We start from the raw sequence: 14392 nt of genomic DNA on the forward strand, positions 1-14392 counted from the left end.
TTCCTAAAACATGTCAAGAAAACTTATTTTATCCATTTAAAATGTTCATTTAGGCCGGCCGTGGTGGCTCACGCCTGTAATCCCAGCACTTTGAGAGGCCGAGACAGGTGGATTCGCCTGAGGTCAGGAGTTCGAGACCAACCTGGCCAACACAGTGAAACCCTGTCTCTACTAAAAATACAAAAAATTAGCTCTGTGTGGTGGCAGGTGCCTGTAATCCCAGCTACTCGGGTGGCTGAGGCAGGAGAATCGCTTGAACCCAGGAGGCGGAGGTTGCAATGAGCTGAGATTGTGCCATTGCACTCCAGCCTAGGCAACAAGAGTGAAACTCAGTCTCAAAAAAAAAAAAAGTTCATTTAATATTGTAATTTAAAAAAAAAAAAATCCTGCCCATTCCCTGCTGTGTCACCAAAATTAGATACTTGACAGTCATTTAACTTCTCCCTATGTATTTTTAGTAACATAAAGGTAGAGATCTTAGAGTGAGAGTTAAAACAGGCTGTGTATTTCTATGTTTAGAGACAAGAAACAGGCCAGGCTTGTTTTAAAGGTGAATTAAATTATTTAAGTTCAGGATTTTTAGCACGGAAATGCAATAAGAGAGTGAGGATTTTGTTTAACTTAATATCAACTGGTGATCAAGTTTATGTGCAGCAGAGAGGAAGATGATGATGAGATGGTGTAGGAGGAGGTGGGCAAAGTCATTTCTCCTGGCCAACTGTTAGAGTAGGGTGTTTCTCTAATTTTTTAATGGGTGTTCCTCACTTTTTTTCTTTAAACTCAGGCTTCTCATGGAAGAGCTGGTGAATTTCATTGAAAGAGTGCCAAAGGCTCAGTCTGCCTCCTTGTGGAAGAATAAGGACATTCAGAGGTGAGGAACAGACCACTCTCTTCCCAGAGACTATAGCGCCAGGTGCTTTGCAAAGCAGTCTCATTTGATTTCTTCTTCTATGCTTAAACAATGATTTGGTTATATTAAAGATTCTCTTTTTCCTAATACATGAAAGGGTTACATTTGATTCAACCAATGTTTTCTGAGAGGCAACTATGTGCAAGGTGCTATGCTGGGTACTGGAGTTTTTAGGAACAATTGGCTCTGTCCATGAGGTGCTCAAAGTTTAATGGAAAATCAGATAACTCAGGTCAGTTACAGTTTGCATGGCATGTCTTAGAAGAGATGTTTGCCAGCTAGGCGCGGTGGCTCACGCTTGTAATCCCAGCACTTTGGGAGGCCGAGATGGGCAGATCACCTGAGTTTGGGAGTTTGAGACCAGCCTGACCAACATGGAGAAACCCTGTCTCTATGAAAAATACAAAAAAATTAGCCGGGTGGTAGCGCATGCCTGTAATCACAGCTATTCGGGAGGCTGAGGCAGGAGAACTGCTTGAACCCGGAAGGCAGAGGTTTCAGTGAGCCGAGATTGTGCCATTGCGCTACAGCCTGGGCAGCAAGAGTGAAACTCCATCTCAAACAAACAAAAAAAAGATGTTTACTCACAGTGCTGTAGGCACTCAGAAACTGAAGAACCCTGCTTAGGGAGGCTGAGAAGGACATTCCTTAGGAGATGACAGTTGAGATGGGTCTTGGAAGAAGAAATGGACTTGTCCCTATTGCAGAGGTTGAGAAGAGAAGTCCAGGCACGGTGTCATGGGACATAGTATATTCAGGAAACAGTGAGATGTTCAGTGTGGATTAGGGTGAGTAGAGAGGTGAGAGGTGCAAGTAAAGGGGTGAGTTGGAGCAAGAGAATGAAGATTCTTATATGTGAAACTTGAGTTTTATATTGTTGAGAGTGTGAACTTGGCCAGTGAAGGTTTATAAAGGAGGCAGATGACCACATTTGTTTTGGGGAAGGTAACTCTGGAAGTAGCATAAAGGATGGACGGGAATGCAGAGACAGGCAGGAGGACCAGCAGTGTGACTGCTGAAATCCAGGGGAGATGACAAAGCCTTGAACTAAGGCAGTATCTGTGAGCATGAAGCTGAAGTCTAACTTCAATGGAATTTCTGAGATAGAATTAAAAAGAACTGGTAAGAGCTGTAAAAGAGGCTGTAAGTAATTAAGAAGGTAAGAGGAGAGCTGAATGGAAGCCAGGGGACAAGGAAGTTTCAGAAAATATAGGTTGTTGTTGGTCTCAGATGCTGCAGGAATATCAAGTAAAATGGAGATGAGGCCCTTGACTATAGGAATGGGAAAGTCCTTAACAGTCCCAAAGAGGTGAGTTGCCGTAGAGTGCTAGGTCCAGGAACCAGGCTGTAAGAGATGAAGTAAGGAGAAATATGGTAGAAGCAGCAGCTTAATTTCACTTCCATGCTCTCTTACTTAAATTGGCAACAGAGTACCCCCGTGGATGTTAACACACTGGGCTTTCTCTAACCATAGCAATTGTGCCTTCACCTCCAGGCCCTGCAGCAGCCCCACCTTCTGATGGTGGCATCACATCTGGAGTAAAAACTAGTCTTTTGATTTCTTGTTTTCTTTTTCTTTTTCTTTTATTTATTTATTTATTTTTTTTTTTTTTTGAGACGGAGTCTCACTTTGTCGCCCAGGCTGGAGTGCAGTGGTGCAGTCTTGGCTCACTGCAACCTCTGCCTCCAGGGTTCAAGCGATTCTCCTGCCTCAGGCTCCCAAGTAGCTGGGACTACAGGTGCATGCCACCACGCCCAACTAATTTTCGTAATTTTAGTAGAGATGGAGTTTCACCATGTTGGCCGGAATGGTCTTGATCTCTTGACCTCTCAATCCAGCCACCTCGGCCTCCCAAAGTGCTGGGATTATAGGTGTGAGTCACTGCACCCGGCATAGTCTTATAATTTCTTAGGCAGTTTATATTCCATATGCTCCTACCCAAGTCCACTTTTTTCCAGTTGGCACTGGTTTCTCTTTCCCTCTAGATCAGCGATTTGTAGTCATCTGCTTATTTCAACATTAGAATGTCTTAGTTTTTGCAGATCTTCTTTTGATTAGAGTATAAATACGTAGCTAGAGGAATACACTTTTTCTATAGTGACTATTTCAGAGCCTGAGCATTAGTCTCCTCCGTGCATCCCTTTGTACACATGTTATTTATTTTACTTATGTAACACTTGTTGTGTGCCAGGCACTCTTCTAAATGTGTTGTTTAATTTATGTATTCCTTTAATAAATAGGTAGGTAAGTAGTCGTGTTACTACATTTTTTTTTTTTTTTTCTGAGATGAAGTTTCTCTCTGTCTCCCAGGCTGGAGTGCAGTGGTGTGATCTCCGCTCACTGCAACCCCTGCCTCCCAAGGTTCAAGCAATTCTTCTGCCTCAGCCTCCCGAGTAGCTGGGACTACAGGTGCGTGCCACCATGCCCGGCTAATTTTTGTGTTTTTAGTAGAGATGGGGTTTCACCATATTGGCCAGGCTGGTCTCAAACTTATGACCTCGTGATCTGCCCACCTCAGCCTCACAAAGTGTTGGGATTACAGACGTGAACCACCACACCCAGCCAGTGTTATTACTTTTTTACAGGAGAGAAAACTGATACAGAGAGATTAAGTAACTTGTCCAAGGTTACACAGCTAGTGAGTGGCAAGATTTGCATTCGAACCCAGCCAGCCAGCTAGCCTGGCTGCAGGGTCCATGCTCCTAACCCATCTGCTGGGCCACCTCTTGTGCACACACACATGCCTCTTCTCACATGCATGTGAGCCGCTTCTTGTGTCAGGGGATGAGAAAGTAGGCTTATCTGTGCACATTTTCTCCTGCGTTTTAAGGATTTTCTGAATGTCCATTTCCTTGTTTGGGGATGTATAGTGTGGGCGTGGCTTCACATTAGGAAGCATTTTCTGGACATGTGCATATATAAGTCTTCGGAGTGTATGTGAATGGCCTCCTTGATCTGACTGCCCTGGTGCAGTACCGCATTCTTGTTCCCAGCTCCCTTTTCTCTTTTCCTCAGTTCTGATAACCTCCCTTCTTTTGTTTTCATCTCCCGTGTGCCCACTGGACTGGACAGGACCCCAGTTCCCTACATCTCCCTCTCAGAAACCTCAGGACTTTGTTTTCTTTCCCATGGAACATGCATGCTCTGACCTCCCTTCTTCCTCTTAAATATAAACCATTTATAGTGTTTTGCTGCAAATAATTTTGGCACACCACAAATAGTGTTCAAAAGTCAGTATTTCTTGGCCAGGTGCAGTGACTCAGGCCTGTAATCCCAGCATTTTGGGAGACCGATGCAGGCAGATCACTTGAGGTCAGGAGTTCCAAGACCAGCCTGGCCACTATGGTAAAACCCCGTCTCTACCAAAAATACAAAAAAAATTAGCCAGGCATAGTGGCGGACACCTGTAGTCCCAGCTCCTCAGAAGGCTGAGGCAGAAGAATCGCTTGAACTTGCGAGGCAGAGGTTGCAGTAAGCTGAGATCACGCCACTGCACTCCAGCCTGGGGGACAGAGCGAGGACTCTGTCTAAAAAAAAAAAAAAAAAGGCAGTATTTCCTGACTCCCAAATCTTGGGCAAAGTCTTAGGAAGCCCCAAATCCTTACTTCACCTTTTCTCTTGTGACCTTGGGCACAATCCTCGGCCATTTTTTCTTTGCCTCCTATTTGGCCACACAAAAGAAGTGCCACCTACATTAGGGAGAGTATGAATGAGGCTAAAGGAGGAGAAGGCTAGGGAGGGGCCTGAAAGGTATTTCCTAAGATGCACAAGAAATCTCCCTTTCTAAAAGTTTTTTCATTTTAAGTTCTGGGATATGCGTGTAGGACATGCAGGTTTGTTACATAGGTAAACATGTGCCATGGTGGTTTGCTGCACCTGTCAACCGATCACCTAGGTAGTAAGCCCCGTATGCATTAGCTGTTTATCCCAATGCTCTCTCTCCCCATTCCGCCCTCCCTGAGAGGCCCCAATGTGTGTTGTTCCCCTGCCTGTGTCCATGTGTTCTCATTGTTTAGCTCCCACTTAAAAGTGAGAACATGCAGTGTTTGGTTTTCTGTTCCTCAGTTTGCTGAGGATAATGGCTTCAGTTCCATCTATGTCCCTGCAACACACATGATCTCATTCCTTTTTATGGCTGCATAGTATTCCATGGTATATAGGTACCACATTTTTTTAATCCAGTCTATCACCGATGGCCATTTTGGCTGATTCCATGTCTTTGCTATTGTGAATAGTGCTGCAGTGAACATACACTTGCATGTATCTTTATAATAGAATGGAAATCGCCCTTTTAAAAGAAGCTGCTAGTTGAACTGTGGGCAAAAATCAGAAACTGTTGAGACTAACTTGGTAGAGGAGCAAGGAGAGTAGTAACTTGCACTTTTGGAGAAGGCCGTCTTTGATTCTCACCCTGGCCAAGGATTGTGCTTTGATTTTTGAGCATGACAGCATGAGATGAGCCATAGTTATTGGTAGAGAAAGGGAAGAGTCTAATTATTGGAAAATATACTGAGGTGTGAAAGAGACACTCCATAGCTGTGTTCTCTTTTTCTCCTAGATAAATTCAGCATAAATATTAGAAGTGGTAGAAGAATTTGAAGAGCTATTTTTTTTTTTTTTTTTAATTTTTTGAGACAGGGTCTCTGTCACCCAGACTGGAGTACAGTGGTGCAATGTCGGCTCACTGCAGCCTCCACCTCCCAGGGTTCAAGCGATTATCCCTCATCAATTTGCTGAGTAACTGGGACTAAAGGTGCACACCTCCATGCTCACTAATTTTTGTATTTTTTGGTTTTCACCATGTTGGCCAGGTTGGTCTCAAACTCAAGTGATCCGCCTACCTCAGCCTGCCAAAGTGCTGGGATTATAGGCATGAGCCACTGTGCTTGGCCATAAGATCTATTTATTCTTTAATTGGCATCAAGCGAAAGAGTTCTTTTGAAATATTCACCTAGAATTTAATCTTGGACCAGAGTTCTAAAAGTGCTGCATTTGGACAATGTTTGTGCTAAGGGATTTACATCACCTTTAGATTTCTCTCTATCACAAGCTAGTTGATATCTAGCGTCCCAAACTACTGTGGCATGCTACATTGACAAACGCTATTTTTTGCTATCTAGTTCACCAAAATTTTTCCCATTATGTAGGCTGTATCTTCTCTTTATGTTTTCATTCTTTTTTTTGTTGTTGTTGTTGTTGTTATTTTCTTCATTCTTGCGCTTTGCCTGTCCAGGTCTTCCAAAGTAGGGATCACAGGTCCACATGCCTACAGGGCTGAGGAAGGTACACACCGGAGTGAGATGGGCTGGTGGAAAATGTGGACCAGTGACCACACCCCTCTATAGGGGCAGCTGACTTGCAACTCCAGCAGATCGTGGCCATATGGGAATGTGAGCCCACAGTTGCCAAGCCTTCCTTAGAACTCAAAGTCTAGATGTTGTAAATGTGACTTTTAAAAAATCTTTTTAGAAATGTTGGCTGCTACATTAGAATAAAATCCCGTATGATCTGAGCAAAGTACCTCTTTGAGAGGTACTTTGAGAGGTACTCGATTTGAGACTTGAGCCCCCAATTTTTGACTTACACTATATATAGGCAGACTCAAAGCAGATCTTGTCAAGTGCCTAGAATTAATACATCTTAGTAGCTTACATTACTAATAAAACTATCAACTAAAGAAAACAGTAAATTAAAAATTTTCAAACTCAGTCAAAAGAATCTGACAAATTCTCATAAATCATTTGAAGTTAGTTCGAATTAGCATTTGATTTATTATTAGTACATGTACCAAAAAAAAAACTATTACTCCTACTTTTTGGCAGCTGTATAACTTCCTGCCTCAGTTGACAGTGCTCCTTGAGATTTATATCAAAGAAGTTAGCCATCCTTCTTCCTAACTTTGACATTACAGTTTACTCTTGAAAAAGAGATGGATTTTGAAGGGGAAGGAAAAGGAGAATCCCTCACAATATAATTTTTGGGTCTCTGACTTTCCCACACTCACTTAAGTTTAGGTTTTTAATGGAAAAATGTAAAGGAAGATATTCCACTTAAGAAAGTAACCCCACCTCTAGTACTTCTTTTGTATAAAGCTAACATTTTTTATAAGATTAGAAATCTACAGTTACAATAAGGATAAATCATTACAATATATTGTCATCATCCTCATGCAAGCATTAAGCAATTAAGCATTGATATATTCTTGGCTGAATTTTTATGGCAGTTTTTAATACTTGAAACTTGAAATGTGGCTTCATACCTTACAGAAGACTTAAAACTAGCCAGGCATGATGGCTCATTCCTGTAATCTCAGCACTTTGGGGGGCCAAGGCTGGTGGATCACCTGAGGTCAGGAGTTCAAGACCAGCATGACCAACATGGTGAAACCCCATCTCTGCTAAAAATACAAAATTAGTCACACCTATAGTCCCAGCCACTTGGGAGGCTGAGGCAGGAGAATCGCTTAAATCCAGGAGGTGGAAGTTGCGGTGAGCCGAGATCGTGCCATTTGCACTCCAGCCTGGGCAACAAGAGTGAAATTCCATCTCAAAACAAAACAAAACAAAACGAAAAAGACTTAAAACCATGCATGTTCAAGTTGAAGTTCCTCTGTTCTGACACCCCTTGGGTATGCGTACAGTTTATCAACTAACTGTATGATAGGAAGAGAAGATAAAAGTGTGTACTTGGAGGTCAAATAGACTGGTATTTGAATTTCAGATCTGTTTTTTGGTAACTGTGGCAACTTATTTCTTCTAGGCTCTATTTCCTCCTTCATGAAATAGGAGTGATATTAACAACTTAATAGGATTGTTGTAAGGACTAAATGAGTAATATGACTAAGTTCTTAAAATTATGCCAGTCACCCAGTAGGTGCTCAATAAATGCCAGTGTCCTTGTCTCCTTTAATAAGATAAGTGGCTTACATAATCTGCTTTTGTTAACCAGAACACATCTGTCTTCCACAGCGTAAGGTACCTTCAGACACTGCCTTTCCGATGAGAGCAAGGTAGTCAAGTGGACAGAAGGAAAACGGTTTTCAAATTCCACTGTTACCTGTAGTTAGCTGTCACTGTCACTCAGACTCTTAGACTCAATCTTTTCTGTAAAATAAGAATTAAATTATCTCTAAGTCCACTTGTGTTAGAGTTCTGAAAGTTGTCCAGAGAGAGGCTCCTTAAGGCAGGCCCTCAGAGAGCAGCAGTGCTTTGACGGAGTAATCACAGCTGGTTGGGCTTTGCGATTCCGGTCACTTCACTGTTTCATTTCACTCGGAGTTGATTAGCCTCTGAGGGACTGATTCATGCTGACCAGACTCCCAGGATGTAGAGTGACAAACAAAAATCCCGATTAATCACTTTAAAGTAAGACCTCTGACTGGCTCCAGAACTAGAGTGGCTCCTCTATCTAGGACACTCTGTGCTAGCCAGGAAGTCCACTTAAGACCTCAAATTATGGGTAAGAAATTTTTCCATGAGCATAGGATCAGAGCAGAGATCGTTGACTTGCTCTCAAGAGTTGTTCCTGTCATGCTTTGGTAGCCTAAGCAATTGCTGTTTTTTAAGCAATAATTTGATCTAAAATAAACATCAGGGGTTATAACCTAGTTTCTGGTTAATATTGAAACATACTTCATTTTGAGGCTCCACAAACTCCATATGGGTCCTTATTCTGCCAACATACCCAGTCCATCCCAGCCCCAACGGGCATGTTAAGCCCTTTGCTGTGATGAGAGTCAGGCGGGGAACTTTCTTGATTCCTATCTTCTTTGTATTCTCTCCTTACATTAATTTTGTTCATTCATTCATTCATTCAACAAACACTTAATGCCCAGCCAGTTTTTTACTTACCACCTTCCAAGTGGTCCTTCTGGACTTAAAAGTCTTAATATTTAATAAAAACACAAAAGCGTGCTGCTTTTGCTGGCAGGATGGAGGAAGAGGCCGCAGAGCTTTGGCATCATGTCAGAGCCCTGGGAAAGAAGTTCATCAGGCATTCAAGTGTGGTAAGAACAAAGCAAAACAATGAAATCCTTTAGAAAGTACTTATGAAGCATTTAGACTCTGAGAACTTGACTTTGATAAATTAGAAAGCCAGAGAAACACAGAACTAGTTCCCTCTGGGTTTCCTTATCCTTCTTATCCAAAATCAGCCAATAATTCTAATGGCTTTAAATGGCTCTATAAATGCCTCTCCGTAATTGGGATCTCAAGTAAGCCTAAGGAGAGTTTCTGGGAAAGCTAAGTTAGACAAGATGTGTTAGGAGATAGCGGAAGCACAACAAAGTAACTAAATATCTAGAAAGAATAAAAGAGGATGTCAGCAAAAGGACTTTGTGGGCAGAAATATGAAATTCAGAGAATTTCAGAGTTGTTGAGTAACTACCAAATGCCTGGTATTTTGATAAGTTTGTAGAAAAATACCCAAAAAAGTTTAAGATTTAGTCGCTCTACTCAAGGAGCTTGTCAAGCAGAGAAAATAGAGTCTAAATGGCAAGACTTAGGCTGGGCTGGGCAGATTGAGTAGGGCTTGAATGAGGAAAAAGAGACCATTCCAAGCGGGCAAGAGAGTGAGCAAGATAGAAGTCCTAGTCTTCTGTAACCTAACCACTGAAGTGACAGCCCATCATCATCTTTGTCATATTAGAAGCAAGCCACTTGATCCAGCTCACACTCAGGAGAGGATTCCACAAGGGCGTGAATCCTGTAGGTGGGGGTCACTTGGAGCCATGGCAGAAGCACCTGCCACAAAACCCTGAACCGGGCAGGTCAGACTGAACCAGAGGCAGTGGGGATGACTTGACTTTCCTCTTCTGGGTTACCCCTGAGCTCCTCCCTGCTTTTTTTCACCACCTCTCGCAGTTATAGGGCTCACCTCTACCCAAACGTGGTGCGGTTCAGAGGGGACATGTTGATAATTGCATTGCTGGTTCTTTTCTTTCATGGGATAGCAACTGAACTTTTTTTGAGTGTCATTTATATTGGGCACTGTGTTCAGTGCTGAGGAGACAAAAACGAAAAAAATATTGCTGTGTGAATCATATGATACAATGGGATAAAAAGATACACGTTACTCTTTTCAGTGGGTATTAGTAAAATACAAAACAAAAGGCGAATTTAACACGACTGTTCTCCTTCTAACTACAGTGTTCTATGGATCTGATTAGCAAAAATCACCTGTAGTGAAAATTTCTGTATAAACATGCTTTCTTCAGTTTTTGTAGAACGTAAGTTTATGATTTCCATACCATTTACTTTAAAAGAAAAGATGGGAAAGATTCAGGCTGAAATATACCTGGATCTTCAGGAGCCTTTTGTTTTGCTTAAGAAAATTGTGTCCCTATTTGAAACACCAGTAATTTCTCTAGAAATAAGTTCTGGGCTGTTGAGGACAAAAGTTGTAGATGCTTTGCATCTTCATGATTCCCTCTTTCCCTTCTAAGGGTTCGGTCAGAACACTGCTAGTACTCAATCAGCTGAATATAAGACTGTTTCATCTCCAGCACACAATGAAAACATTAAAGTGACCAAAGCCTCTTTTTTAGCTAGGCTGTTCCAGTTCTTAGTCTGCTGAATTTTCACAGGGTGTTGTCCTAGATGGAAAGGGGAGACTGTGCTGGGAAGGGCCATCAAGAGAAGACAGAGCTAGCAGGAAGGAGAGCCCACGTGGTATGGTGTTCTGGGTAATGGCAGTACTGGTTGTCAAATAATGGGTAAGGAAAATCACAGAAAGAAAGCAGGCATAGTTCTGGCCTTGTATGTGACTTTCTAGTCAGCCTTTAAGAGAGGTGACTGTTGCAGGGCCCTGGCAAAGCTGGGGACAATGTGAAAGAAATTCAGCTGAATGGAGAGATGTGGTTGGGGGTTGCAAGTGTTATTCATCATTATTCATCACAGTCCCTGCCCTCTAGCCACTCCCATGACAGCCTTCCAGCTCTGGCATTTTTAAGTCAAGAAACTCTTTGGCTGCTACCGGGCCCAAAGTGAGAGGTCTTCATTTTCTGTGCAGGGCAGCCCCAGGAGGTTCAAGCCCCTGGGCTGCCTGATCCTGAGAACTTAAAGGAGGAGTCAAAGCTGGGTAGAACCTTGGGTTTTTCCTTGAGGCCTCTCAAGTTCAGAATCGTTGCTGCCAGTCAGAGTCAATCTCCTTGGGTTGGAGTCCACTGCAGTATTGTAGAGAAATGCATATGCTCCTGGGGCTGTGTTGGAGCAGGGCTGGAGACAAACCTTGACTCAGCATCTCTTCTGCACCAGACACTTCACATGCGTTATATTATACATCATTTCCCCATTGCAGAGAAACTCTCAAAGGAAGGTAGTATTCTCTCCATTTTATAGATGAGGAAACTGAGGCTTGGAGGTGAAGAGCTAACTCCAGGATGTAAACCTAGACTTGTCTGGTTGTAAATTCTCTTTTTTCCTTATTTACCAGTGCCTCTGAGAGAAATATCTCCTTCCTCAAAGCAGGCAGTCGTGAGTTATGGGGATGTGGAGGTAAGAGATGCAGGAGCAGCAGACCCTGAGGTGGCCTCAGTCCAGAGGGAGCTTCTGTGCCACTTCCCTGCACTCTCGCCAGACTCAGGGCCAGCCAGCCTTCCTGAAGAGCATGTGAGTGTGTACCTAGCCTAGACTGGGGTCACAAGATCTGAGAGAAAGTGACAAATGTGTCTAGGTTTTAAGCAAGAGCAAGTAAGTGTTGTCCACTCAAAATGTAGAAGACAGAGGGACTTAGGTAGGTGGGGTGCAGGCAGGCAGGGCCTTGCACTGAAAAAGCCCGGTATAGACAGTACAGGCAAAAGCAGCGCCCAGATAAAGAAGGGCCTTAGGAAGTCATGCTGAGAGCCTTGGATTTTATCCTCAATGTATTGGTGAACCATTGAAGTTGGGGGATGATACGATCTTGAGATTTGCATTTGTAGTATATTGTTTAGGCCTTTCTGGGAGGGAAGGCTAGCCTGTAGGCAAGAATGACTCGAGTCCTTTGGCATCCCTTTTGTTGCCTTGTTCTGTTAAATTTTTCTTAGACTTAAGCACAGTGTGAACAGAAGCCCTGTATTGTGCGTGTCGTTCCCCTTATGTGACTTACGTCCTGAGACCACAGTCAGTGCTAAGTAAATATGTATAGAATAAATATTGCAAAACCTAAAGCAGTTCACTATGTGTACCTAAGATAAGTGAATAAGAAAATCTTCATGTATCTGTTTATGTAGAAGGTAATGACAATGGATCATTGATACTTTGTTGCTAAAGAAACAAGGGTAAAAAGCATAGGAACGATTTGATCTATGTGCTGCTCTGGTTAAATCTTAATTCAGTGTTTCCATTGTTATGGCTGTATAAATGCAATTCACCAGCCATATGAGATTATTAGGATTGTTTTTTCTATCTTGTGCAACTTTTTGTTTTCCCTTGAGTTAATTACCTTGTTTTCTTATTTGTGTAGTAATTTTATGTACCTATTGTCTCTATACTCTTCCCCTACTTGTCTCTCCTCAATATGTTTGTAAGTGATTACAAATTTCTCCTCTACCCTCTTAGGGTATCCAGTTGTGCCTAAGAATTAAACTGACAAAAAACAGGTTAACAGAAGAAAGGCATACACATTTGATTAAATTACATATATGTAGGAGTCCGCACAGGAGAATGAAGACCCAAAGGAGCAGTTAGAGTTGAACGCAGACACTGAGTTGGACAAAGAGCAGGACGTTGGGAAAATGTGACAAGGGAAGGGGACTTGGGCCAGAGCAGTCAATTGGGTGGAGAAGTGACTGGGAAGATCAGGGTTTAACAAGGTTTGCTGGTACAGGTTTTTCTCGAACTCCATTCCCTTTCCCTACAGATAAAGTGTTACTTTCCTCCTGCTATAGGGAGGACATCTTCCATATGGGGATTTCATCTCCTTTCAGGAAGAAAAAGAGGAGGTCAGAGAGCTCTTCCTGCACCTGCTGTTTCTCAGGTGCCTTTACCTCAAACTAACCTTTATGCTGAAGTGGCATATTTTGGGGTGGCATATCCTGCCACCCATCATGTTCAGTCTCCGTAGGTATTCAGACAACTTTTATCTCCTTGAAAAGTCCTCTCCCCAGCCTTCTCTCTCTGATGTCAGCTGTCTTGGGCCCAATGCCATGGCTTTCAGCTGAGGATTTTCCTCACCATTATCCCAAGGACTTCTTTTGCTTCTGTTAGAAGCTCTGTTTTCTGAGTCTTCCATTTTCTTGTTTACTCCTTGATTTTTCAGGCCACATCCTCCAGCAACTCCCTGACAAAGAATGTGCGGGAAGTAAATTTTCTGAATCTGCACATCTAAAACTATTTGGTAGAAATAACCCTCAAACTATTTGACAGAAATCTACATTAGATATAATTTTCTCTTACAATGTTGAAAACATTATTATATTTTCTTCTAGCTTCCAGGAGCGTTGTTGAAATGTCCAGTGCTGTTTTGAGCCTACATCTTTAGTTTGTACCTCTTGATTCCCATATGATAGCTTTTAGAATCTTTATTCCTTGCGTTCATGATGATGGATCTTACTAAAGCAGTTTCATTCATGTGCTGAGTACTTAATGGGCCCTTTCAATTTAGAACAGGAGTGGCAACTGTTGGCCAGCACTGTTTCTGGGCCAAATCTGGCCCACCACTGTTTTTATAAAGCGTTATCAGAACACAGCCACGCTTATTTACACATTGTGTATGCTGTTTCGCGGCTAAGCTGAATAGTTGTGGTGGAGACTGTATGTGATCTGCAAAGCTTAAAATACCTGCAACCACTTATGGAAAAGGTTTGCCAATTCCCAATTTAGAAAATTAAGAATTTTAATTCTGGTTTAAAAAAAAAGTTTTCTACTTCCCTTTTCTGTGTTCTGTCTTTCTGCAACTCTTGTTATTAGATGCTGAACTTCCTAGATTGTCATGTAAATATTTTTCTCTCCTCTTTTCCATCTGTTTTTCTTTTTGTTTGTTCTTCTGCAGAATTCCCTTAACTTCATTTCCCAAGCTGTCTATCCGTGTTTCATTCCTACTGTAATATTTTTTAACATAAATTCTTCTGATTGTTAAATTAACCTTTTTATTGTAATATAAAACACAGATATTAGTCATGCCCATAATCCCAGCACTTTGGGAGGCCACGGCGGGCAGATCGCTTGAGTCCAGCATGGGCAACGTGGCAAAATCCCATCTCTACAAAAAATATACCGAGCCGGGCATGGTGGCACACACCTGTAGTCCCAGCTACTTTGGAAGCTGAGGCAGGAGGATCACTTGAGCTTAGGAAGTTGAGGCTGCAGTGAGCTGTGATTATTCCACTGCACTCCAGCCTGGGTGACAGAGCAAGACCTTGTCTAAAAACAACAGCAGCAAAAAAAAAAAAAAAAAAACAAAACAAAACCCACAGTTATCAAAACACACAAAACTAATATATTGCTTAATAAATTACTATACAGCAACCACTCTTAAAGCCACCCCACTAGTCAAGGAAGAGA

At 42.3% G+C, this 14392-nt stretch overlaps 1 protein-coding gene across 2 annotated transcripts in view; it reads left to right on the forward strand.

Annotated features, from left to right (window-relative positions):
* Nucleotides 1-14392, forward strand: part of INTS9 (integrator complex subunit 9) — a 140554-nt gene that overhangs the window by 72752 nt on the left and 53410 nt on the right. For both annotated transcript variants that reach the window (XM_050802481.1, XM_050802482.1), the window contains one exon: nt 785-871. In XM_050802481.1, coding sequence (XP_050658438.1) covers nt 785-871 — 87 coding nt within the window. The remainder of the gene's footprint in view (nt 1-784; nt 872-14392) is intronic.

The sequence above is a fragment of the Macaca thibetana genome, chromosome 8 (genome assembly GCF_024542745.1).
Source record: "Macaca thibetana thibetana isolate TM-01 chromosome 8, ASM2454274v1, whole genome shotgun sequence".
Classification (NCBI taxonomy): Eukaryota; Metazoa; Chordata; class Mammalia; order Primates; family Cercopithecidae; genus Macaca; species Macaca thibetana.